The sequence below is a fragment of the Plectropomus leopardus genome, chromosome 2, assembly GCF_026936395.1.
Source record: "Plectropomus leopardus strain MGB_pleo_1.0 chromosome 2, ASM2693639v1, whole genome shotgun sequence".
Lineage (NCBI taxonomy): Eukaryota > Metazoa > Chordata > Actinopteri > Perciformes > Serranidae > Plectropomus > Plectropomus leopardus.
The window spans coordinates 7,752,454-7,778,681 of record NC_142177.1 but is presented as its reverse complement, the minus strand read 5'-3'; the positions used below and the strand labels follow the sequence as shown (position 1 = coordinate 7,778,681).

At 33.8% G+C, this 26,228-nt stretch overlaps 1 protein-coding gene across 11 annotated transcripts in view; it reads left to right on the top strand.

The window, feature by feature from the left end:
* LOC121952532 (band 4.1-like protein 1) overlaps positions 1-26,228 on the top strand; it is a 142,131-nt gene that overhangs the window by 92,952 nt on the left and 22,951 nt on the right. For 8 of the 11 annotated variants that reach the window (XM_088083831.1, XM_042499281.2, XM_042499291.2 and 5 more), the window contains 2 exons: positions 1,292-1,651; positions 2,120-2,248. In XM_088083831.1, the coding sequence (XP_087939957.1) occupies positions 1,292-1,651; positions 2,120-2,248 (489 nt within the window). Of the gene's footprint in view, positions 1-1,245; positions 1,652-2,119; positions 2,249-26,228 lie in introns of those variants that run through there. The other 3 variants (XM_042499315.2, XM_088083840.1, XM_088083854.1) reach the window with 3 other exon arrangements.

The window sequence follows — 26,228 nt, the reverse complement described above, 5'->3', positions numbered from 1 at the left end:
GTGCCAAGTGTGTAGGAGAACTCTCACAAAAAATAAAGCGAATAGCCCTATCTAGAGCCAGTGTTTTTGTCAGTTCTGGGCTGCCATAGAAACATGGCCGACTCCATGGTGGAAATAAATGGTTCATTCTAAGGTAACAAAAACACAAAGATTCTTAGTTTTTGGTGATTTTACGCTAACAAAGACATAGTTGGGAGTATTACAATCAAATTTTGCCAATATATTCCCTCAAATATTACTCCCTGGGCCTTAAAGAAAATAAACAATATTCTGACTGTACACCAAGACTTAAATATTAGCAAGGTTAGTTTTTCCATCATTGGATTTAGCGGCGCATTTATATACATTTGTTCATTAAAGTTCCAGGCTGTAGGATTTAAGGGAATTTATTGCATGTGGAGTGGAGTGTAATATAATCAATGATGTTTTCATTAGTTTATAATCACCTGAAGCTAAGAATTGCTGTCTTTTTTCATTACCTTAGAATGAGCCATTTATATGTTCATATGGAGCGGGGCCTCTTCCACAGAGTCTTCTTGCTTCCAAAGTAGCCCCGAATGGACAAACCAAACAGTGGCTCAATAGGTTCCATTGATGTTTTAGTGTCTGCTACCATAGTTACCCTACATGCTTGGTTGCAATCTGCAACTTTTCCACTAGATGCCACTAAATCCTACACACTAGACCTTTAAAATGTGTATTTCACAGCTACAAAAAATGAATTAGGAGATTGGCAAGTCAGGGTGCAGGCATTGCTGTTTGGCTTTGTATTATATCCATAAATTTTTAATTATTGTTATTGCAGCAACCATATATTTCTATGCATTATAGATTTTAAACAGTAAAAACATTTTTAAAAAAGTCAGATTTTGGGCTTTTCTCCGTTTTGAACACATGCAGTTAACATTTATCCATTGTATGATCGAGATCTCACTAAAAAAAACAAGAAAACAGTCCTTATTTTCTGTAGAAATATTTTATTTTTTAGTCTTATTTATTTTCAGACCTTTTGGGATGCTCTCCAGGTTCAGACCAACTAATTCAAAATCTATTCCTGATCTTACAGTCATTAACCTTTTCATTCCTGACATGATTGCATGCCCTTCACTATTTCAACTGTATATATATCAGGATACATTGCATGTACAGCGGCTTTGATTTTGAGTCCTTCATGAATCCAGCAAACACAGAACCCTGTGAGGATGACTCCAATCCATGTCATCTTCATCATCCATTTGTCTGCAGATATGTAACCTTAAGCGTGTTGATCCTGTGTATCTAACTGCCCCAGAAGGAGCTTGGGGACAGGAGGCCTCAGCCGGTCATAGCCTCAGAGGAAGAGCAGGAGCGGGACACGGTGGCCTGCATGAGGGAAACCATCCTGGGCATCGAGCGCAAGTGCTCCAGCATGACAGTCAGCTCCACGTCCAGCCTGGAGGCCGAGGTTGACTTTACCGTTATCATGGACCTCCACTCCGGCGTGGAGGACTTCTCCAAGGGAATGTCAGAGCTGGGAGAGAGGGAGCGACAGCCTGAGGTGGGCAGGGAGGACTTTGAGGAGACTTCCAGGTTCTACTCTGCCCGTCTAATGGGCTCCCGGGACAAGTCTCCAATAGAGGAGAAGCTCCCAGAGGAGGGAACACATCATGAGGTAGACGGATGAATGTGCTCATCCTTCATCATCATCACCCAATGGATTCACCCTGCCTGCCTGGACTTGATGCCATAACTACCTATAGTTTTTCTTTATTAATATAATTTTTTTGTTGTTTGACCATTTCCCATCGTTTGAATTTCTTTTTATTTATTTATTCATTTATTTTTAAATTTTGTTCTACATTCTACATGTTTTATTCTCTTTCTTAATGCATTTATTTTTAAATTTTGCATGCATTGTTATTTTTGTCAGTGTTTTTTTTTTTATTCACCTGCCACTGCATTATCATTTGCATGTTGTCATCAAGCTGAACAATCCAATAAAAACATGGGTTTGTTCCTTTAAAGTAAGCAGTTGTCAAATGCTTTGTCCCTGAGAAATATGCTGCTGTTAAGCAAGGCGCCATTTTATGTGGTGAGATGTTGATGTTTGGCTTAACTGTACTGTTTGTATTCCACACAGCCTCCTGTGGCAAAGAAAGACGCCAGTGCTGTGAGCATGGCCCAAATTCTGAAGAGGGCTGACTCCAGAACAGAGACGCATACAAATGGATCAGAGATCCACCCACAAACCATGAATGTCTCACCTCAGGTAAATGAACATTAATATTATAATATAAGCAGACCGAACTGTACTGTCACATACAATGTGTTAGTCTTAATTCTCACATCTGCTGCCTTTGATTCCTCAGTGCACCTTTCATTGTCATTAGCTGCATGTATAATGATGCTCAACATTAGCTCCATTGTTCCAGCCAGTGACCAAGTTGTAGCACTGTACCATACAAAAAACTCTTTTTCCAAACATTATTTAGGTAAACTATAATCTTTACCAGTTCAAGTGCACTTAAAAAACTGGCTGTCTATGCAGTAAAAAGCACATACTTTTGGATTGGTGCTACATGACTAGAAAAAAACAAACAAACTGGCATTCGCTTTTGCTCAAGAGGTAAACACCTTACAGCTACCAGAATGCACTGCGCCACACTGGACCAATAGATGTAGTTTGGTTCATGTTTGATTATTGCTGCCTAGTTTTACAGTTTGATCTGAATTTGAAGAGATAGAGAGGGGGCGTCTCTCTCTCGTATTCTGTTTATATTAACTATTTGAGGTGTTGGCGGGCAAGTATATTTGTCTAAAATGGGTTGTGAAAGGTTTTGGTACTTACAATATATTTAATAGCATATTCAGTAGTACTTGGACATATTTCCAAAAATGTCCAATTATTTCATTATTTATTTTATTCTTTAATATAAGTTAATATAATATACATACAGTACTTATATAATATAATTATATAAGTACTGTATATAATTTGTATTTGTTGTTCATACTCTTGGCTTTATCATACTTATAGGATCAATCCCATAAATAATAAAAAAAAAATGAAATACCCCCCCAAAAAAAAGGTCTTCCAATGAAACATGTAATGCTTTTGCAGATCTCAGAGGAGAAAGTTATTTCTTTGGACCGTGAGAGAAACATGACATGTAGCCCATATTCCCCAGACAGCAATGACATTATGGGATGATTATGGAGTAATTTAAGTATTGACAGTGTATTAATGAGGATGATGAAAGCAGGTGTGGATCCTATTCATCTCCTTAGGCAAAGATTTGAGTGCTGGCTGACTGTCCCACAGGTGCCTTATTAAAATGTAATCATTGCAGGGCTCTTTAGCCACTCAGCTAATGGTGTGGATGAACCCAGGCAATCATGTGGAGTGGGTGCCTTTGAAGTGTCAGATCAGTGTTAAGTCCAATTTTCTGAAGACATCAGAGTAAGACATCTCTGGGAAAAAAAAAAGTGTGTGTGCATCTGCAGTGAATGGAGGATGACGTCATCGATAAGCAGACAAAGATCTCCAGCACTGACATTTTTAAAACCAGCAGAGGGAGCCATATCATGTCTGTGGTGCTCCTTTGCAGCAGCACAAAGTCTTGGCTGCTGCCTAGTGTCAGCATGTAAAAAGAATCTGTTCAGCTTGAAGATTGCCTTCACAAACAATTAATTAACTATACACATGCTGTTTTTGGTTTGATTTTGAGTCATGACTATGGAATATGCTGTAAGTACAAAAACCTTTCACAATTCATTGAATCCAAAAATGTACATGGATTCCCCTGACTAGAAGCTAAAGAAATTGTACCATATTTTTTGTCTCTTTTCGTGTATGACACTTAGCCTCTTAGGATGTTAATATGAAATAAAAAAATATATTAAAAAATTGAGGTATTAAAAAAAAAAAAGACGTAACAGTCTAAATGCTACATTTGATGTATGTCCATTTAGCTCAAAGCCATTTCCACCCTTTTGTTCAACAAACAATACAATGACTTATTACAATTATTTCATGGCAAACTATACAATGACTTTTTGTTCTTTTATTTTAAATGACAAACTTCACTGTGATTTTAAAATGTTTTGGACATATTACACTATGATTTTCAATAACATTTTGTCACATATTGTACTAAAACATTTTTATAACATACCACATGGTGACATTTTATTGAAACACTATACTGTGACTTTTGGGCTATTTAATGACATGCCATACCATAACCTTAAAAAGCCATAATTACCCTAATTAAAATAAATAAATAAAATTTAGTGACATGCAGTATTTTGACTTTTTATGGCAAACTATAATTTGACTTTTTTATGATACGTTCTACTCTATGAAGTCTTTTGTTTTTTGTGTGCCATTATGGTCTACACACTACACTATGACTTTATTTTAGATGACATACTATGCCAAGAAGTTTTTGTGGCATGTTCTCAGACTGTATTTTGGCATTTTCGTGCCATGTTGTTCCATGTTGTAAAGGATATATTGGTCAACATCCTAAATTATGACTTATACATGCGATTTTGGATAGCACATAATTTTCTTGTGCCATTTTGGATGACATACTTAATATGATTTTTGTTACTTCGGTCTTGGACGACATACTATACTGTTACTTTTTTCAAGCCATTTTAGACGACATACTATTTTATTACTTTCATTATGCCAATTTGATCAACAGATTATACCATGATATTCCTGTTCTTTTTTAGTTCACATACTATATTATCACTTTCAAATGCCATTTATTACAACACACTAAACTATGAATTTTTTATGCCATTTTGGATGACTTACTGTTCTATAACTATTTATTGCAATTTTGGACATCATACTATACTATCAGGTTTTGGTTTTTTTTGTCATACTATACTATAATATTTAATGGGATTTTTGAAGACATTCTATGTAATGTCTTTTTATGCCATTTTGGACAAAATACTATACTATGACATTTTTTCATGCCATTCTGGACGATGTACTATAATATGGCTGTTTTTCTGCCATTTTGGGCCACATTCTATACCACAATGTGTTGATGCCATTTTAAAGGACATACTATACTAAGACTGTTTTAATGTCATTTTGGACAACATATTGTACTATGACGTTTTAATGCCAATTTAGATGACATACCATACTCAGTGTTGTGTAGATGTCGGGTACGGTGCCTGTGGAGTGGCAGACAGAGGTGGTGGGTCCCATTTTCAAAAAAAGGGGACCAGAGGGTGTGATCCAGTTATTGTGGTATCACACTACTCAGCCTCCTAGGGAAAGTTTACTCCAGGGTGCTGGAAAGGAGGCTCCCTCCAATTGTCGACCCTCGGATTCAGGAGGAATAATGCAGTTTGTTCATCCAATCTAAATGTGCTTGTGGACTTGGAGAAAGCCTATGACCGCATCCCTTGGTGAGTCCTGTGGGGGGTAGCTACTGCGGGAGTACGGGGTGCCAGGGTCGCTTCTGCAAGCCATTCTGTCCCTCTATAACCAAAGTGAGAGCTGTGTCTGCATACTCGGCGTAAAGTCAAACACGTTCCCAGTTGGTGTTGACCTCCGCCAGGGTTGTCCCTTGTCTCCGATCCTGTTTGTGATTCTCTTGGACAGGATCTCAAGGCCCAGCCAGGGGGGAGGAAGGGGTCTGGTTTGGGGACATCAGAATTGCGTCTCTGCTTTTTGCAGATGATGTGGTTCTGTTGGCTTCATCACACCTTGACCTCCAGCATGCACTGGGGCGGTTGGCAGCCGAGTGTGAAACGGTCGGGATGAGAGTCAGCACCTCCAAATCTGAGGCCATGGTTCTCGGTCGGAAAACGGTGGATTGTTCCCTTTGGGTGGGGAGGGAGTTGCTGCCCCAAGCGAAGGAGTTCAAGTATCTCAGGGTCTTGTTCACGAATGAGGGTAGAACGGAGCGTGAGATGGACAGACGGTTTGGTACGGCATCTGCAGTGATGCGGGAGTTGCACTGTTGTGGTAAAGAAGGAGCTCAGCTGGAAGGCGAAGCTCTCGATTTACCAGTCCATCTATGTTCCAATCCTCACCTATGGTCATGAGCTCTGGGTAGTGACCAAAAGAATGAGAACGCAGATACAAGTGGTCGAGATAGGCTTCCTCCGGAGGGTGGCTTGGCTCAGCCTTAGCGATGGGGTGAGGAGCTTGGACATCCGGGAGGAGCTTGGAGTAGAGCTGCTGCTCCTTCCTGGAGCACCTTGGGATCCCCCAATAGAAACTGGAAAGCATTGCTGGGGAGAGGGATGCCTGGAGTGCTATGCTTAGCCTGTTGCCCCCGCGACCTGGCCTCGGATGAGCTTAGGAAAATGGATGGATAGATACTATACTATGAATTTCATGTCATTTTGGATGCCATACTATAGCATGTCCAAAAATGGTAAAACAATTAATCTCTCAAGAATACATCCAATAATACCATGTTAAAAAGGTTATAATGTGAAAAAAGTCAACATTTCAGTATTTGAAAAGTTATAGTATAATATGTTTAAAAAAAACCCATCATACTAAGGATGTGGAACAGTGGTTGAGGAAGTCATTGCTCAGAATGTCAAAAAAAGTTCTAAAATAACATTTTGGAAAGGACTATAGTACAGTAAGCTGATGAAACTGTCCAAAATGTCATGATTTCAATTGTTAAAAGTATAGTATGCGATTTTTTGCCATTTCTTCAACATAATAAATTATGTCATTTTTGGACTTTTTTGGAGTTTGTTTCCATTTTGTACACAATAACTGTTATCTGCAAGCTATAGTGTGTCATTTTAAGCCATTTTTGGTTGGGGTCAAAATTTGAAATTTTTGCCATAGTATACTATGCAATTTTTTGCCATTTTTTCAACATGCTAAATTATGTCATTTTTGGCCTTTTTTGGCCTTTGTTTCCACTTTGTACACTATAACTTGTCTCTACAAGCTAGAATATGTCATTTTGAGACATTTTTGGGAGAGGTCAAAATTTGAATTTTTTTGCCACACTATAGTATGTGATTTTTTGCCATTTTCAACATGCTAAATTATGTCATTTTTGGCCTTTTTTTGGCCTTTGTTTCCACTTTGCACATTATAACCTGTCTCTACAATCTAGAATATGTCATTTTCAGCCATTTTTGGTTTGGGTCAAAATTTGAAATTTTTGCCATAGTGTAGTGTGCGATTTTTTGACATTTTCAACATGTTAATTATGTCATTTTTGGCCTTTTTTGGTCTTTGTTTCCACTTTGTACACTATAACCTGTCGCTACAAGCTAGAATATGTCATTTTCAGCCATTTTTGGGTGGGGTCAAAATTTGAAATTTTTTGCCATAGTATAGTATGTGATTTTTTGCCATTTCTTCAACATGCTAAATTATGTCATTTTTGGCCTTTTTTGGCCTTTGTTTCCAGTTTGTACACTATAACCTGTCTCTACAAGCTAGAATATGTCATTTTCAGCCATTTTTGGGTGGGGTCAAAGTTAGAATTTTTTGCCATAGTATAGTATGCGATTTTTTTGACATTTTCAACATGCTAAATTATGTCATTTTTGGCCTTTTTTGGCCTTTGTTTCCACTTTGTACACTATAACTTGTCTCTACAAGCTAGAATATGTCATTTTGAGACATTTTTGGGAGAGGTCAAAATTTGAATTTTTTTGCCACACTATAGTATAGTAATTTTTGACCTTTTTTGGCCTTTGTTTCCACTTTGTACACTATAACCTGTCTCTTCAGGCTAGAATATGTCATTTTCAGCCATTTTTGGTTGGGGTCAAAATTTGAAATTTTTGCCATAGTATAGTATACGATTTTTTTGACATTCTTTCAATATGCTGAATTATGTCATTTTTGGCCTTTTTTGGCCTTCGTTTTGACTTTGTATATTATAACAAGTTTCTGCAAGCTACAATATGTCATTTTCAGCCATTTTTTGGAGGGGTCAAAATTTGAAATTTTTGTCATAGTATTGTATGCGATTTTTTGACATTCTTTCAACATGCTATATTATGTCATTTTCGGATGTTTTTGGAGTTTCTTTCCACTTTGTACACTATAACCTGTCTGTACAAGCTAGAATATGTCATTTTCAGTCATTTTTGGAAGGGGTCAAAATTTGAATTTTTTGCATAGTATAGTATGCGATTTTTTGCCATTTTTTCAACATACTAAATTATGTTATTTTTGGCCTTTTTTGGTCTTTGTTTCCACTTTGTACACTATAACCTGTCTCTACAAGCTAGAATATGTCATTTTCAGCCATTTTTGGAAGGGGTCAAAGTTTGAATTTTTTGTCATAGTATAGTATGCGATTTTTTGACATTTTCAACATGCTAAATTATGTCATTTTGGGCCTTTTTTGGCCTTTGTTTCCAGTTTCTACACTATAACCTGTCTGTACAAGCTAGAATATGTCATTTTCAGCCATTTTTGGGTGGGGTCAAAATTTGATATTTTTGCCATAGTATAGTATGTCATTTTTTGCCATTTTTCAACATGCTAAATTATGTCATTTTTGGCCTTTTTTGGCCTTTGTTTTGACTTCATATATTATAACATGTTCCTGCAAGCTAGAATATGTCATTTTCAGCCATTTTTGGGAGGGGTCAAAATTTGAAATTTTTGCCATAGTATAGTGTGCGATTTTTTGCCATTTTTTCAACATGCTAAATTATGTCATTTTTGGACTTTTTTGGCCTTTGTTTTGACTTTATATATTATAACATGTTTCTGCAAGCTAGAATATGTCATTTTCAGCCATTTTTGGTTCGGGTCAAAATTTGAAATTTTTGCCATAGTATAGTGTGCGATTTTTTGCCATTTTTTCAACATGCTAAATTATGTCATTTTTGGCCTTTTTTGGCCTTTGTTTCCACTTTGTACACTATAACCTGTCTCTACAAGCTAGAATATGTCATTTTCAGCCATTTTTGGGTGGGGTCAAAATTTGAAATTTTTTTGCCATAGTATGGTATGCAATTTTTTGACATTTCTTCAACATGCCAAAATATGTCATTTTTGGACTTTTTTGGCCTTTGTTTCCACTTTGTACACTATAACCTGTCTCTACAAGCTAGAATATGTCATTTTCAGCCATTTTTGGGTGGGGTCAAAATTTGAAATTTTTGTCATAGTATTGTATGCGATTTTTTGACATTCTTTCAACATGCTATATTATGTCATTTTTGGCCTTTTTTGGCCTTCGTTTTGACTTTGTATATTATAACAAGTTTCTGCAAGCTACAATATGTCATTTTCAGCCATTTTTTGGAGGGGTCAAAATTTGAAATTTTTGTCATAGTATTGTATGCGATTTTTTGACATTCTTTCAACATGCTATATTATGTCATTTTCGGATGTTTTTGGAGTTTCTTTCCACTTTGTACACTATAACCTGTCTGTACAAGCTAGAATATGTCATTTTCAGCCATTTTTGGGTGGGGTCAAAATTTGATATTTTTGCCATAGTATAGTATACGATTTTTTTGCCATTTTTCAACATGCTAAATTATGTCATTTTTGGCCTTTTTTGGCCTTTGTTTTGACTTCATATATTATAACATGTTCCTGCAAGCTAGAATATGTCATTTTCAGCCATTTTTGGGAGGGGTCAAAATTTGAAATTTTTGTCATAGTATAGTGTGTGATTTTTTGCCATTTTTTCAACATGCTAAATTATGTCATTTTTGGCCTTTTTTGGCCTTTGTTTCCACTTTGTACACTATAACCTGTCTCTACAAGCTAGAATATGTCATTTTCAGCCATTTTTGGGTGGGGTCAAATTTGAAATTTTTTGCCATAGTATAGTATGTGATTTTTTTGCCATTTCTTCAACATGCTAAATTATGTCATTTTTGGCCTTTTTTGGTCTTTGTTTCCACTTTGTACACTATAACCTGTCTGTACAAGCTAGAATATGTCATTTTCAGCCATTTTTGGTTGGGGTCAAAATTTGAAATTTTTTGCCATAGTATAGTATGCGATTTTTTTTGCCATTTTTCAACATGCTGAATTATGTCATTTTTGGACTTTTTTGGAGTTTGTTTCCACTTTGTACACTATAACCTGTCTCTACAAGCTAGAATACGTCATTTTCAGCCATTTTTGGGTGGGGTCAAAATTTGAAATTTTTGCCATAGTATAGTATGCAATTTTTTGCCATTTCTTCAACATGCTAAATTATGTCATTTTTGGACTTTTTAGGCCTTTGTTTCCACTTTGTACACTATAACCTGTCTCTTCAGGCTAGAATATGTCATTTTCAGCCATTTTTGGTTGGGGTCAAAATTTGAAATTTTTTGCCATAGTATAGTATGTGATTTGCCATTTTTCAACATGCTGAATTATGTCATTTTTGGACATTTTTGGCCTTTCTTTTGACTTTTCACATTATAACGTGTCCCTACAAGCCACAATATGTCGTTTTCAACAATTTTTGAGAGGGGTCAAAATTAGAAATTTTTACCATAGTATAGTATGCGATTTTTTGCCATTTTTCAACATGCTAAATTATGTCATTTTTGGCCTTTTTTGGCCTTTGTTTCCACTTTGTACACTATAACCTGTCTCTACAAGCTAGAATATGTCATTTTCAGCCATTTTTGGGTGGGGTCAAAATTTGAAATTTTTTTGCCATAGTATGGTATGCAATTTTTTGACATTTCTTCAACATGCCAAAATATGTCATTTTTGGCCTTTTTTGGCCTTTGTTTCCACTTTGTACACTATAACCTGTCTCTTCAGGCTAGAATATGTCATTTTCAGGCATTTTTGGTTCGGGTCAAAATTTGAAATTTTTGCCATAGTATAGTATACGATTTTTTTGACATTCTTTCAATATGCTAAATTATGTCATTTTTGGCCTTTTTTGGCCTTCGTTTTGACTTTGTATATTATAACAAGTTTCTGCAAGCTACAATATGTCATTTTCAGCCATTTTTTGGAGGGGTCAAAATTTGACATTTTTGTCATAGCATTGTATGCGATTTTTTGACATTCTTTCAACATGCTATATTATGTCATTTTCGGATGTTTTTGGAGTTTCTTTCCACTTTGTACACTATAACCTGTCTGTACAAGCTAGAATATGTCATTTTCAGGCATTTTTGGTTGGGGTCAAAATTTGAAATTTTTGCCATAGTATAGTATGTGATTTTTTGACATTATTTCAACATGCTAAATGATGTCATTTTTGGACTTTTTTGGCCTTTCTTTCCTCTTTGTACACCATAACCTGTCTCTACAAGCTAGAATATGTCATTTTCAGTCATTTTTGGAAGGGGTCAAAATTTGATTTTTTTGCATAGTATAGTATGCGATTTTTTGCCATTTTTTCAACATACTAAATTATGTCATTTTTGGCCTTTTTTGGTCTTTGTTTCCACTTTGTACACTATAACCTGTCTATACAAGCTAGAATATGTTATTTTGAGACATTTTTGGAAGGGGTCAAAGTTAGAATTTTTTGCCATAGTATAGTATGCGATTTTTTGACATTTTCAACATGTTAATTATGTCATTTTTGGCCTTTTTTGGTCTTTGTTTCCACTTTGTACACTATAACCTGTCTGTACAAGCTAGAATATGTCATTTTCAGGCATTTTTGGTTGGGGTCAAAATTTGAAATTTTTGCCATAGTATAGTATGTGATTTTTTGACATTATTTCAACATGCTAAATGATGTCATTTTTGGACTTTTTTGGCCTTTCTTTCCTCTTTGTACACCATAACCTGTCTCTACAAGCTAGAATATGTCATTTTCAGTCATTTTTGGAAGGGGTCAAAATTTGAATTTTTTGCATAGTATAGTATGCGATTTTTTGCCATTTTTTCAACATACTAAATTATGTCATTTTTGGCCTTTTTTGGTCTTTGTTTCCACTTTGTACACTATAACCTGTCTATACAAGCTAGAATATGTTATTTTGAGACATTTTTGGAAGGGGTCAAAGTTAGAATTTTTTGCCATAGTATAGTATGCGATTTTTTGACATTTTCAACATGCTAAATTATGTCATTTTTGGCCTTTTTTGGCCTTTGTTTCCAGTTTGTACACTATAACCTGTCTCTACAAGCTAGAATATGTCATTTTCAGCCATTTTTGGGAGGGGTCAAAATTTGATATTTTTGCCATAGTATAGTATGTCATTTTTTGCCATTTTTCAACATGCTAAATTATGTCATTTTTGGCCTTTTTTGGCCTTTGTTTTGACTTCATATATTATAACATGTTCCTGCAAGCTAGAATATGTCATTTTCAGCCATTTTTGGGAGGGGTCAAAATTTGAAATTTTTGTCATAGTATAGTGTGCGATTTTTTGACATTCTTTCAACATGCTAAATTATGTCATTTTTGGCCTTTTTTGACCTTTGTTTCCACTTTGTACACTATAACCTGTCTGTACAAGCTAGAATATGTCATTTTCAGCCATTTTTGGGTGGGGTCAAAATTTGATATTTTTGCCATAGTATAGTATGTCATTTTTTGCCATTTTTCAACATGCTAAATTATGTCATTTTGGGCCTTTTTTGGCCTTTGTTTCCACTTTGTACACTATAACTTGTCTCTACAAGCTAGAATACGTCATTTTGAAACATCTTTGGGTGGGGTCAAAATTTGAAATTTTTTGCCATAGTATAGTATGCGATTTTTTTGCCATTTTTTCAACATGCTAAATTATGTCATTTTTGGACTTTTTAGGCCTTTGTTTTGACTTTGCACAGTATAACCTTTTTCTACAAGCCAAAATACGTCATTTTCAGCCATTTTTTGGAGGGGTCAAAATTTGAAATTTTTGCCATAGTATAGTATGCGATTTTTTGCCATTTTTTCAACATACTAAATTATGTCATTTTTGGACTTTTTTGGAGTTTGTTTCCACTTTGTACACTACAACCTGTCTCTACAAGCTAGAATATGTCATTTTCAGCCATTTTTGGGTGGGGTCAAAATTTGAAATTTTTGTCATAGTATAGTATGCGATTTTTTTGCCATTTTTTTAACATGCTAAATTATGTCATTTTTGGACTTTTTAGGCCTTTGTTTTGACTTTGCACACTATAACCTTTTTCTACAAGCCAGAATACGTCATTTTCAGCCATGTTTTGGAGGGGTCAAAATTTGAAATTTTTGCCATGGTATAGGATGCGATTTTTTGCCATTTTTTCAACATACTAAATTATGTCATTTTTGGACTTTTTTGGAGTTTGTTTCCACTTTGTACACTCCACCCTTTTCTCTACAAGCTAGAATATGTCATTTTCAGCCATTTTTGGGTGGGGTCAAAATTTGAAATTTTTGCCATAGTATAGTATGCGATTTTTTGCCATTTCTTCAACATGCTAAATTATGTCATTTTTGGACTTTTTAGGCCTTTGTTTTGACTTTGCACACTATAACCTTTTTCTACAAGCCAGAATACGTCATTTTCAGCCATTTTTTGGAGGGGTCAGAATTTGAAACTTTTGCCATAGTATAGTATGCGATTTTTTGCCATTTTTTCAACATACTAAATTATGTCATTTTTGGACTTTTTTGGAGTTTGTTTCCACTTTGTACACTATAACCTGTCTCTACAAGCTAGAATATGTCATTTTCAGCCATTTTTGGAGGGGTCAAAATTTGAAATTTTTGTCATAGTATAGTATGCGATTTTTTGCCATTTTTCAACATGTTAAATTATGTCATTTTTGGCCTTTTTAGGCCTTTGTTTTGACTTTTCACATTATAACGTGTCCCTACAAGCCAGAATATGTCGTTTTCAACAATTTTTGAGAGGGGTCAAAATTTGAAATTTTTACCATAGTATAGTATGCGATTTTTTGCCATTTTTCAAAATGCTAAATTATGTCATTTTTGGACTTTTTTGGAGTTTTTTTTACACTTTGTACATTATAACCTGTTTCTACAAGCTAGAATATGTCATTTTGAAACATGTTTGGGTGGGGTCAAAATTTGAAATTTTTTCCCATGGTATAGTATGCGATTTTTTTGCCATTTTTTCAACATGCTAAATTATGTCATTTTTGGACTTTTTAGGCCTTTGTTTTGACTTTGCACACTATAACCTTTTTCTACAAGCCAGAATACGTCATTTTCAGCCATGTTTTGGAGGGGTCAAAATTTGAAATTTTTGCCATGGTATAGGATGCGATTTTTTGCCATTTTTTCAACATACTAAATTATGTCATTTTTGGACTTTTTTGGAGTTTGTTTCCACTTTGTACACTCCACCCTTTTCTCTACAAGCTAGAATATGTCATTTTCAGCCATTTTTGGGTGGGGTCAAAATTTGAAATTTTTGCCATAGTATAGTATGCGATTTTTTGCCATTTCTTCAACATGCTAAATTATGTCATTTTTGGACTTTTTAGGCCTTTGTTTTGACTTTGCACACTATAACCTTTTTCTACAAGCCAGAATACGTCATTTTCAGCCATTTTTTGGAGGGGTCAGAATTTGAAACTTTTGCCATAGTATAGTATGCGATTTTTTGCCATTTTTTCAACATACTAAATTATGTCATTTTTGGACTTTTTTGGAGTTTGTTTCCACTTTGTACACTATAACCTGTCTCTACAAGCTAGAATATGTCATTTTCAGCCATTTTTGGGTGGGGTCAAAATTTGAAATTTTTGCCATAGTATAGTATGCGATTTTTTGCCATTTCTTCAACATGCTAAATTATGTCATTTTTGGACATTTTAGGCCTTTGTTTTGACTTTGCACACTATAACCTTTTTCTACAAGCCAGAATACGTCATTTTCAGCCATTTTTTGGAGGGGTCATAATTTGAAATTTTTGCCATGGTATAGTATGCAATTTTTTGCCATTTCTTCAACATGCTAAATTATGTCATTTTTGGACTTTTTAGGCCTTTGTTTTGACTTTGCACACTATAACCTTTTTCTACAAGCCAGAATACGTCATTTTCAGCCATTTTTGGGAGGGGTCAAAATTTGAAATTTTTTGCCATAGTATAGTATGCGATTTTTTGCCATTTTTTCAACATACTAAATTATGTCATTTTTGGACTTTTTTGGAGTTTGTTTCCACTTTGTACACTATAACCTGTCTCTACAAGCTAGAATACGTCATTTTCAGCCATTTTTGGGTGGGGTCAAAATTTGAAATTTTTGCCATAGTATAGTATGCAATTTTTTGCCATTTCTTCAACATGCTAAATTATGTCATTTTTGGACTTTTTAGGCCTTTGTTTCCACTTTGTACACTATAACCTGTCTCTTCAGGCTAGAATATGTCATTTTCAGCCATTTTTGGTTGGGGTCAAAATTTGAAATTTTTTGCCATAGTATAGTATGTGATTTGCCATTTTTCAACATGCTGAATTATGTCATTTTTGGACATTTTTGGCCTTTCTTTTGACTTTTCACATTATAACGTGTCCCTACAAGCCAGAATATGTCGTTTTCAACAATTTTTGAGAGGGGTCAAAATTAGAAATTTTTACCATAGTATAGTATGCGATTTTTTGCCATTTTTCAACATGCTAAATTATTTTATTTTTGGACTTTTTTGGAGTTTGTTTCCACTTTGTACACTATAACTTGTCTCTACAAGCTAGAATACGTCATTTTGAAACATCTTTGGGTGGGGTCAAAATTTGAAATTTTTTGCCATAGTATAGTATGCGATTTTTTTTGCCATTTTTTCAACATGCTAAATTATGTCATTTTTGGACTTTTTAGGCCTTTGTTTTGACTTTGCACACTATAACCTTTTTCTACAAGCCAGAATACGTCATTTTCAGCCATTTTTTGGAGGGGTCAAAATTTGAAATTTTTGCCATAGTATAGTATGCGATTTTTTGCCATTTCTTCAACATACTAAATTATGTCATTTTTGGACTTTTTTGGAGTTTGTTTCCACTTTGTACACTACAACCTGTCTCTACAAGCTAGAATATGTCATTTTCAGCCATGTTTGGGTGGGGTCAAAATTTGAAATTTTTGTCATAGTATAGTATGCGATTTTTTGCCATTTATTCAATATGTTAAATTATGTCATTTTTGGCCTTTTTAGGCCTTTGTTTTGACTTTTCACATTATAACGTGTCCCTACAAGCCAGAATATGTCGTTTTCAACAATTTTTGAGAGGGGTCAAAATTTGAAATTTTTACCATAGTATCGTATGCGATTTTTTGCCATTTTTCAACATGCTAAATTATGTCATTTTTGGACTTTTTTGGAGTTTTTTTTACACTTTGTACATTATAACCTGTTTCTACAAGCTAGAATATGTCATTTTGAAACATGTTTGGGTGGGGTCAAAATTTGAATTTTTTTCCCATTGTATAGTATGCGATTTTTTGCCATTTTTCAACATGCTAAATTATTTCATTTTTGGACTTTTTTGGAGTTTGTTTCCACTTTGTACACTATAACTTGTCTCTACAAGCTAGAATACGTCATTTTGAAACATCTTTGGGTGGGGTCAAAATTTGAAATTTTTTGCCATAGTATAGTATGCGATTTTTTGCCATTTTTTCAACATGCTAAATTATGTCATTTTTGGACTTTTTTGCAGTTTGTTTCCACTTTGTACACTATAACCTGTCTCTACAAGCTAGAATATGTCATTTTCAGCCATTTTTGGGTGGGGTCAAAATTTGAAATTTTTGCCATAGTATTGTATGCGATTTTTTGCCATTTCTTCAACATGCTAAATTATGTCATTTTTGGACTTTTTAGGCCTTTGTTTCCACTTTGTACACTATAACCTGTCTCTTCAGGCTAGAATATGTCATTTTCAGCCATTTTTGGTTGGGGTCAAAATTTGAATTTTTTTGCCATAGTATAGTATGCGATTTTTTGCCATTTTTTCAACATACTAAATTATGTCATATTTGGACTTTTTTGGAGTTTGTTTCCACTTTGTACACTATAACCTGTCTCTACAAGCTAGAATATGTCATTTTCAGCCATTTTTGGAGGGGTCAAAATTTGAAATTTTTGTCATAGTATAGTATGCGATTTTTTGCCATTTTTCAACATGTTAAATTATGTCATTTTTGGCCTTTTTAGGCCTTTGTTTTGACTTTTCACATTATAACGTGTCCCTACAAGCCAGAATATGTCGTTTTCAACAATTTTTGAGAGGGGTCAAAATTTGAAATTTTTACCATAGTATAGTATGCGATTTTTTGCCATTTTTCAAAATGCTAAATTATGTCATTTTTGGACTTTTTTGGAGTTTTTTTTACACTTTGTACATTATAACCTGTTTCTACAAGCTAGAATATGTCATTTTGAAACATGTTTGGGTGGGGTCAAAATTTGAATTTTTTTCCCATGGTATAGTATGCGATTTTTTTGGCCATTTTATAACATGCTAAATTATTTCATTTTTGGACTTTTTTGGCCTTTGTTTCCACTTTGTACACTATAACCTGCTTGTACAAGCTAGAATATGTCATTTTCAGCCATTTTTGGGTGGGGTCAAAATTTGAAATGTTTGCCATAGTATAGTATGCGATTTTTTGCCATTTTTTCAACATACTAAATTATGTCTTTTTTGGCCTTTTTTGGCCTTTGTTTTGACTTTGCACATTATAACGTGTCCCTACATGCCCGAATATGTTGTCTTCAGCCATTTTTGGGAGGGGTCAAAATTTGAAATTTTTGCCATAGTATAGTATGCGATTTTTTTGCCATTTTTTCAACATGCTAAATTATGTCATTTTTGGACTTTTTTGGAGTTTGTTTCCACTTTGTACACTATAACCTTTTTCTACAAGCCAGAATATGTCATTTTCAGCCATTTTTGGGTGGGGTCAAAATTTGAAATTTTTGCCATAGTATAGTATGCGATTTTTTGCCATTTATTCAATATGTTAAATTATGTCATTTTTGGCCTTTTTAGGCCTTTGTTTTGACTTTTCACATTATAACGTGTCCCTACAAGCCAGAATATGTCGTTTTCAACAATTTTTGAGAGGGGTCAAAATTTGAAATTTTTACCATAGTATCGTATGCGATTTTTTGCCATTTTTCAACATGCTAAATTATGTCATTTTTTGGACTTTTTTGGAGTTTGTTTCCACTTTGTACACTATAACCTGTCTCTACAAGCTAGAATATGTCATTTTCAGCCATTTTTGGGTGGGGTCAAAATTTGAAATTTTTGCCATAGTATAGTATGCGATTTTTTGCCATTTCTTCAACATGCTAAATTATGTCATTTTTGGACATTTTAGGCCTTTGTTTTGACTTTGCACACTATAACCTTTTTCTACAAGCCAGAATACGTCATTTTCAGCCATTTTTTGGAGGGGTCAAAATTTGAAATTTTTGCCATGGTATAGTATGCAATTTTTTGCCATTTCTTCAACATGCTAAATTATGTCATTTTTGGACTTTTTAGGCCTTTGTTTTGACTTTGCACACTATAACCTTTTTCTACAAGCCAGAATACGTCATTTTCAGCCATTTTTGGGAGGGGTCAAAATTTGAAATTTTTTGCCATAGTATAGTATGCGATTTTTTGCCATTTTTTCAACATACTAAATTATGTCATTTTTGGACTTTTTTGGAGTTTGTTTCCACTTTGTACACTATAACCTGTCTCTACAAGCTAGAATACGTCATTTTCAGCCATTTTTGGGTGGGGTCAAAATTTGAAATTTTTGCCATAGTATAGTATGCGATTTTTTGCCATTTCTTCAACATGCTAAATTATGTCATTTTTGGACTTTTTAGGCCTTTGTTTCCACTTTGTACACTATAACCTGTCTCTTCAGGCTAGAATATGTCATTTTCAGCCATTTTTGGTTGGGGTCAAAATTTGAAATTTTTTGCCATAGTATAGTATGTGATTTTTTTTTGCCATTTTTCAACATGCTGAATTATGTCATTTTTGGACATTTTTGGCCTTTGTTTTGACTTTTCACATTATAACGTGTCCCTACAAGCCAGAATATGTCGTTTTCAACAATTTTTGAGAGGGATCAAAATTAGAAATTTTTACCATAGTATAGTATGCGATTTTTTGCCATTTTTCAACATGCTAAATTATGTCATTTTTGGACTTTTTTGGAGTTTCTTTCCACTTTGTACACTATAACTTGTCTCTACAAGCTAGAATACGTCATTTTGAAACATCTTTGGGTGGGGTCAAAATTTGAAATTTTTTGCCATAGTATAGTATGCGATTTTTTTGCCATTTTTTCAACATGCTAAATTATGTCTTTTTTGGCCTTTTTTGGCCTTTGTTTTGACTTTGCACATTATAACGGGTCCCTACATGCCCGAATATGTCGTCTTCAGCCATTTTTGGGAGGGGTCAAAATTAGAATTTTTTTCCATAGTATAGTATGCGATTTTTTGCCATTTTTTCAACATGCTAAATTATGTCATTTTTTGACTTTTTTGGAGTTTGTTTCCACTTTGTACACTATAACCTGTCTCTACAAGCCAGAATATGTCATTTTCAGCCATTTTTGGGTGGGGTCAAAATTTGAAAATTTTGCCTTAGTATAGTATGCGATTTTTTGCCATTTATTCAATATGTTAAATTATGTAATTTTTGGCCTTTTTAGGCCTTTGTTTTGACTTTTCACATTATAACGTGTCCCTACAAGCCAGAATATGTCGTTTTCAACAATTTTTGAGAGGGGTCAAAATTTGAAATTTTTACCATAGTATCGTATGCGATTTTTTGCCATTTTTCAACATGCTAAATTATGTCATTTTTGGACTTTTTTGGAGTTTTTTTTACACTTTGTACATTATAACCTGTTTCTACAAGCTAGAATATGTCATTTTGAAACATGTTTGGGTGGGGTCAAAATTTGAATTTTTTTCCCATAGTATAGTATGCGATTTTTTTGCCATTTTTCAACATGCTAAATTATTTCATTTTTGGACTTTTTTGGAGTTTGTTTCCACTTTGTACAATATAACTTGTCTCTACAAGCTAGAATACGTCATTTTGAAACATCTTTGGGTGGGGTCAAAATTTGAAATTTTTTGCCATAGTATAGTATGCGATTTTTTTGCCATTTTTTCAACATGCTAAATTATGTCATTTTTGGACTTTTTTGCAGTTTGTTTCCACTTTGTACACTATAACCTGTCTCTACAAGCTAGAATATGTCATTTTCAGCCATTTTTGGGTGGGGTCAAAATTTGAAATTTTTGCCATAATATAGTATGCGATTTTTTGCCATTTCTTCAACATGCTAAATTATTTCATTTTTGGACTTTTTAGGCCTTTGTTTTGACTTTGCACACTATAACCTTTTTCTACAAGCCAGAATACGTCATTTTCAGCCATTTTTTGGAGGGGTCAAAATTTGAGACTTTTGCCATAGTATAGTATGCGATTTTTTGCCATTTTTTCAACATACTAAATTATGTCATTTTTGGACTTTTTTGGAGTTTGTTTCCACTTTGTACACTATAACCTGTCTCTACAAGCTAGAATATGTCATTTTCAGCCATTTTTGGAGGGGTCAAAATTTGAAATTTTTGCCATAGTATAGTATGCGATTTTTTGCCATTTATTCAATATGTTAAATTATGTCATTTTTGGCCTTTTTAGGCCTTTGTTTTGACTTTTCACATTATAACGTGTCCCTACAAGCCAGAATATGACGTTTTCAACAATTTTTGAGAGGGGTCAAAATTTGAAATTTTTACCATAGTATAGTATGCGATTTTTTGCCATTTTTCAAAATGCTAAATTATGTCATTTTTGGACTTTTTTGGAGTTTTTTTTACACTTTGTACATTATAACCTGTTTCTACAAGCTAGAATATGTCATTTTGAAACATGTTTGGGTGGGGTCAAAATTTGAATTTTTTTCCCATGGTATAGTATGCGATTTTTTTTGCCATTTTATAACATGCTAAATTATTTCATTTTTGGACTTTTTTGGCCTTTGTTTCCACTTTGTACACTATAACCTGTCTCTACAAGCTAGAATATGTCATTTTCAGCCATTTTTGGGTGGGGTCAAAATTTGAAATTTTTGCCATAGTATAGTATGCGATTTTTTGCCATTTTTTCAACATACTAAATTATGTCTTTTTTGGCCTTTTTTGGCCTTTGTTTTGACTTTGCACATTATAACGTGTCCCTACATGCCCGAATATGTCGTCTTCAGCCATTTTTGGGAGGGGTCAAAATTTGAAATTTTTGCCATAGTATAGTATGCGATTTTTTGCCATTTTTTCAACAAACTAAATTATGTCATTTTTGGACTTTTTTGGAGTTTGTTTCCACTTTGTACACTATAACCTGTCTCTACAAGCTAGAATATGTCATTTTCAGCCATTTTTGGGTGGGGTCAAAATTTGAAATTTTTGCCATAGTATAGTATGCGATTTTTTTTGCCATTTTTCAACATGCTGAATTATGTCATTTTTGGACATTTTTGGCCTTTCTTTTGACTTTTCACATTATAACGTGTCCCTACAAGCCAGAATATGTCGTTTTCAACAATTTTTGAGAGGGATCAAAATTTGAAATTTTTACCACAGTATAGTATGCGATTTTTTGCCATTTTTCAACATGCTAAATTATTTCATTCTTGGACTTTTTTGGAGTTTGTTTCCACTTTGTACACTATAACTTGTCTCTACAAGCTAGAATACGTCATTTTGAAACATCTTTGGGTGGGGTCAAAATTTGAAATTTTTTGCCATAGTATAGTATGCGATTTTTTGCCATTTCTTCAACATGCTAAATTATGTCATTTTTGGACTTTTTAGGCCTTTGTTTTGACTTTGCACACTATAACCTTTTTCTACAAGCCAGAATACGTCATTTTCAGCCATTTTTTGGAGGGGTCAAAATTTGAGACTTTTGCCATAGTATAGTATGCGATTTTTTGCCATTTTTTCAACATACTAAATTATGTCATTTTTGGACTTTTTTGGAGTTTGTTTCCACTTTGTACACTATAACCTGTCTCTACAAGCTAGAATATGTCATTTTCAGCCATTTTTGGGTGGGGTCAAAATTTGAAATTTTTGCCATGGTATAGTATGCGATTTTTTGCCATTTCTTCAACATGCTAAATTATGTCATTTTTGGACTTTTTAGGCCTTTGTTTTGACTTTGCACACTATAACCTTTTTCTACGAGCCAGAATACGTCATTTTCAGCCATTTTTTGGAGGGGTCAAAATTTGAAATTTTTGCCATGGTATAGTATGTGATTTTTTGCCATTTCTTCAACATGCTAAATTATGTCATTTTTGGACTTTTTTGGAGTTTGTTTCCACTTTGTACACTATAACCTGTCTCTACAAGCTAGAATATGTCATTTTCAGCCATTTTTGGGTGGGGTCAAAATTTGAAATTTTTCCCATAGTATAGTATGCGATTTTTTGCCATTTCTTCAACATGCTAAATTATGTCATTTTTGGACTTTTTAGGCCTTTGTTTCCACTTTGTACACTATAACCTGTCTCTTCAGGCTAGAATATGTCATTTTCAGCCATTTTTGGTTGGGGTCAAAATTTGAAATTTTTTGCCATAGTATAGTATGCGATTTTTTTTGCCATTTTTCAACATGCTGAATTATGTCATTTTTGGACATTTTTGGCCTTTCTTTTGACTTTTCACATTATAACGTGTCCCTACAAGCCAGAATATGTCGTTTTCAACAATTTTTGAGAGGGGTCAAAATTAGAAATGTTTACCATAGTATAGTATACGATTTTTTGCCATTTTTCAACATGCTAAATTATTTCATTTTTGGACTTTTTTGGAGTTTGTTTCCACTTTGTACACTATAACTTGTCTCTACAAGCTAGAATACGTCATTTTGAAACATCTGTGGGTGGGGTCAAAATTTGAAATTTTTGCCATAGTATAGTATGCGATTTTTTGCCATTTCTTCAACATGCTAAATTATGTCATTTTTGGACTTTTTAGGCCTTTGTTTTGACTTTGCACACTATAACCTTTTTCTACAAGCCAGAATACGTCATTTTCAGCCATTTTTTGGAGGGGTCAAAATTTGAAATTTTTGCCATGGTATAGTATGCGATTTTTTGCCATTTCTTCAACATGCTGAATTATGTCATTTTTGGACATTTTTGGCCTTTGTTTTGACTTTTCACATTATGACGTGTCCCTACAAGCCAGAATATGTCGTTTTCAACAATTTTTGGTTGGGGTCAAAATTAGAAATTTTTACCATAGTATAGTATGCGATTTTTTGCCATTTCTTCAACATACTAAATTATGTCATTTTTGGACTTTTTTGGAGTTTGTTTCCACTTTGTACACTACAACCTGTCTCTACAAGCTAGAATATGTCATTTTCAGCCATGTTTGGGTGGGGTCAAAATTTGAAATTTTTGTCATAGTATAGTATGCGATTTTTTTTGCCATTTATTCAATATGTTAAATTATGTCATTTTTGGCCTTTTTAGGCCTTTGTTTTGACTTTTCACATTATAACGTGTCCCTACAAGCCAGATTATGTCGTTTTCAACAATTTTTGAGAGGGGTCAAAATTTGAAATTTTTACCATAGTATCGTATGCGATTTTTTGCCATTTTTCAACATGCTAAATTATGTCATTTTTGGACTTTTTTGGAGTTTTTTTTACACTTTGTACATTATAACCTGTTTCTACAAGCTAGAATATGTCATTTTGAAACATGTTTGGGTGGGGTCAAAATTTGAATTTTTTTCCCATAGTATAGTATGCGATTTTTTGCCATTTTTCAACATGCTAAATTATTTCATTTTTGGACTTTTTTGTAGTTTGTTTCCACTTTGTACACTATAACTTTTCTCTACAAGCTAGAATATGTCATTTTGAAACATCTTTGGGTGGGGTCAAAATTTGAAATTTTTGCCATAGTATAGTATGCGATTTTTTGCCATTTCTTCAACATGCTAAATTATGTCATTTTTGGACTTTTTAGGCCTTTGTTTTGACTTTGCACACTATAACCTTTTTCTACAAGCCAGAATACGTCATTTTCAGCCATTTTTTGGAGGGGTCAAAATTTGAAACTTTTGCCATAGTATAGTATGCGATTTTTTGCCATTTTTTCAACAAACTAAATTATGTCATTTTTGGACTTTTTTGGAGTTTGTTTCCACTTTGTACACTATAACCTGTCTCTACAAGCTAGAATATGTCATTTTCAGCCATTTTTGGGTGGGGTCAAAATTTGAAATGTTTGCCATAGTATAGTATGCGATTTTTTGCCATTTTTTCAACATACTAAATTATCTCTTTTTTGGCCTTTTTTGGCCTTCGTTTTGACTTTGCACATTATAACGTGTTTCTACATGCCAGAATATGTCGTCTTCAGCCATTTTTGGGAGGGGTCAAAATTTGAAATTTTTGCCATAGTATAGTATGCGATTTTTTGCCATTTTTTCAACATACTAAATTATGTCATTTTTGGACTTTTTTGGAGTTTGTTTCCACTTTGTACACTACAACCTGTCTCTACAAGCTAGAATATGTCATTTTCAGCCATTTTTGGGTGGGGTCAAAATTTGAAATTTTTGCCATGGTATAGTATGCGATTTTTTGCCATTTCTTCAACATGCTAAATTATGTCATTTTTGGACTTTTTAGGCCTTTGTTTTGACTTTGCACACTATAACCTTTTTCTACGAGCCAGAATACGTCATTTTCAGCCATTTTTTGGAGGGGTCAAAATTTGAAATTTTTGCCATGGTATAGTATGTGATTTTTTGCCATTTCTTCAACATGCTAAATTATGTCATTTTTGGACTTTTTTGGAGTTTGTTTCCACTTTGTACACTATAACCTGTCTCTACAAGCTAGAATATGTCATTTTCAGCCATTTTTGGGTGGGGTCAAAATTTGAAATTTTTCCCATAGTATAGTATGCGATTTTTTGCCATTTCTTCAACATGCTAAATTATGTCATTTTTGGACTTTTTAGGCCTTTGTTTCCACTTTGTACACTATAACCTGTCTCTTCAGGCTAGAATATGTCATTTTCAGCCATTTTTGGTTGGGGTCAAAATTTGAAATTTTTTGCCATAGTATAGTATGCGATTTTTTTTGCCATTTTTCAACATGCTGAATTATGTCATTTTTGGACATTTTTGGCCTTTCTTTTGACTTTTCACATTATAACGTGTCCCTACAAGCCAGAATATGTCGTTTTCAACAATTTTTGAGAGGGGTCAAAATTAGAAATGTTTACCATAGTATAGTATACGATTTTTTGCCATTTTTCAACATGCTAAATTATTTCATTTTTGGACTTTTTGGAGTTTGTTTCCACTTTGTACACTATAACTTGTCTCTACAAGCTAGAATACGTCATTTTGAAACATCTGTGGGTGGGGTCAAAATTTGAAATTTTTGCCATAGTATAGTATGCGATTTTTTGCCATTTCTTCAACATGCTAAATTATGTCATTTTTGGACTTTTTAGGCCTTTGTTTTGACTTTGCACACTATAACCTTTTTCTACAAGCCAGAATACGTCATTTTCAGCCATTTTTTGGAGGGGTCAAAATTTGAAATTTTTGCCATGGTATAGTATGCGATTTTTTGCCATTTCTTCAACATGCTGAATTATGTCATTTTTGGACATTTTTGGCCTTTGTTTTGACTTTTCACATTATGACGTGTCCCTACAAGCCAGAATATGTCGTTTTCAACAATTTTTGGTTGGGGTCAAAATTAGAAATTTTTACCATAGTATAGTATGCGATTTTTGCCTTTTCTTAAACAGACTAAATTATTTCTTTTTTGGACTTTTTGGAGTTTGTTTCCACTTTGTACACTACAACCTGTCTCTACAAGCCAGAATATGTCATTTTCAGCCATTTTTGGGTGGGGTCAAAATTTGAAATTTTTGCCATAGTATAGTATGCGATTTTTTGCCATTTATTCAATATGTTAAATTATGTCATTTTTGGCCTTTTTAGGCCTTTGTTTTGACTTTTCACATTATAACGTGTCCCTACAAGCCAGATTATGTCGTTTTCAACAATTTTTGAGAGGGGTCAAAATTTGAAATTTTTACCATAGTATCGTATGCGATTTTTTGCCATTTTTCAACATGCTAAATTATGTCATTTTTGGACTTTTTTGGAGTTTTTTTTACACTTTGTACATTATAACCTGTTTCTACAAGCTAGAATATGTCATTTTGAAACATGTTTGGGTGGGGTCAAAATTTGAATTTTTTTCCCATAGTATAGTATGCGATTTTTGCCATTTTCAACATGCTAAATTATTTCATTTTGGACTT